Below are 1,991 nucleotides of genomic sequence, written 5' to 3'. Positions count from 1 at the left end.
TGACTTATGATACCTTAGCTGCATACGCTGGGATGACTTATGATACCTTAGCCACGTACACTGGGATGACTTATGATACCTTAGTCACGTACATTGGGATGACTTATGATACCTTAGCCACGTACACTGGGATGACTTATGATACCTTAGCCACGTACACTGGGATGACTTATGATACCTTAGCCACGTACACTGGGATGACCTATGATACCATAGCCACGTACACTGTAATGACTTATGATACCTTAGCTGCATACGCTGGGATGACTTATGATACCTTAGCCACGTACACTGGGATGACTTATGATACCTTAGTCACGTACATTGGGATGACTTATGATACCTTAGCCACGTACACTGGGATGACTTATGATACCTTAGCCACGTACACTGAGATGACATTTGATACCTTAGCCACGTACACTGGGATGACTTATGATACCTTAGCCACGTACACTGGGATGACTTATGATACCTTAGCCACGTACACTGGGATGACTTATGATACCTTAGCCACGTACACTGGGATGACTTATGATACCTTAGCCACGTACACTAGGATGACTTATGATACCTTAGCCTCGTACTGTATCTAGTTAAGTCAGGCGGTGCTGAGTGCTGCGTGTCTATACAAACGCGCTAGTACGGCTAGGCATATCCACACCAGTTCAAAGCCAGGCATACATTGTGCGTCTATGAGAATGTGCCGTGTAAATGACGTGCCAGACTGAATAAGAAGGTGACGTGTGTCTGCACTACAGCTACGCTTAGCTTAGCTTAGCTTGCTAGCTATGCCCCAGATAGATCCGGGGCTGGTCTATACATTGGCCGGATTCTCCCGCACCACTGATTGTAAAGCTGGCCATGCTTATCTACTTCACATGTACGAGAGTATATTCTCGCTCAGTGACTCCTGGCGTAAGCCTCGTTTAACGGTAACAACCGCGAAACGCCAACTCTGGTCTGACACGCCGATTGGAAGGCGTAGCCGCCACAAGTCACTACCGAGCACTGGCACATGGGACGCAGTTCATAGTGCGCATGTCCAGACATTCGGATCCTGGCTGTAGGCGACAGTCCGGCCTATCGAGAGAGGGTGAGTTGGTGAAATAATATAAATAGACGAATAGGTGGACTGGCAGGCTTGAACGCGCCAAAGCCTGAACGTTCTCCCAGGTTTACAATTGCGAGCTGATTGAGCAGAATGTAATTGAGCTTGCTTGCGATTGCCTATTCATAGCGTAATGGGTACACGCGCTGTCGGATTGACTGAACGAACTGGAAACGACGCAAACACGCTGCATGTCAGGTGCCAAGATAAATGCGCAAATAAACTTTAGTTATGGATCGACTTCCGATCTATATTATGAAATTCACGCCGAGTCGGACATGGCATAAAGTAATCAACAAACAGAGAAGCCTTACAGGAATATACATACCAGACATGGCAATCATCGTGTGTGAAGAACATCAGTAGTGACGCCAAAGTGATGACCAGAAATAGCACTGCCTCAATTACCAGTACTTGTTTGACCTGGGGATCCAGCTCACCCATTCTGTACCATTTGAGCTACAGATTTGATGAGATTTCAATCGCACGCGCATGTTAAAGTGTGCTCTCAAACTACGCAATAGAAACTCATGGGCATACAACCCATTTCTCTAAAACTAACAAAAGCGGATAAATAAATAAAATATCAGACTTCGAGCAATATAGCAACAGTATTTATATATATATATATATATATTTAATATATATATATATATATATATATATATATATATATATATATATATATATATATATATATATATATATATATATATATATATATATATATATATATATATATATATATATATATATATATATATATATATATATATATATATATAAATATATATAGTATATATATATATTATATTATATTAATATATAATTATAATATAATATTAATTATAATATAATTATATTTAATATTAAATATTTA

General features: G+C 39.8%; 2 protein-coding genes across 2 annotated transcripts in view; one reads left to right on the top strand and one right to left on the bottom strand.

Annotated features, from left to right (window-relative positions):
- Nucleotides 1-32: 32 nt before the first annotated feature.
- SARC_01267 (hypothetical protein) lies at nt 33-596 on the top strand (the record flags this gene model as incomplete). Its single annotated transcript, XM_014305013.1, has 1 exon — nt 33-596. The coding sequence occupies one exon, from the start codon at nt 33-35 to the stop codon at nt 594-596; it is 564 nt and encodes a 187-aa protein (XP_014160488.1).
- A 380-nt stretch (nt 597-976) lies between these two features.
- Nucleotides 977-1,991, bottom strand: part of SARC_01266 (hypothetical protein) — a 2,575-nt gene continuing 1,560 nt past the window's right edge. Inside the window, exons 5-6 of the mRNA XM_014305012.1 lie at nt 1,440-1,570; nt 977-1,083 (exon numbers count right to left, since the gene is read on the bottom strand). Coding sequence (XP_014160487.1) covers nt 1,002-1,083; nt 1,440-1,570 — 213 coding nt within the window. The 3' untranslated portion in view covers nt 977-1,001. The remainder of the gene's footprint in view (nt 1,084-1,439; nt 1,571-1,991) is intronic.

The sequence above is a fragment of the Sphaeroforma arctica genome (assembly GCF_001186125.1).
Source record: "Sphaeroforma arctica JP610 unplaced genomic scaffold supercont1.49, whole genome shotgun sequence".
Taxonomy (NCBI): domain Eukaryota; class Ichthyosporea; order Ichthyophonida; genus Sphaeroforma; species Sphaeroforma arctica.
Note: the sequence above shows the minus strand (reverse complement) of the source record. Positions and strands in the feature narration are given on the sequence as shown.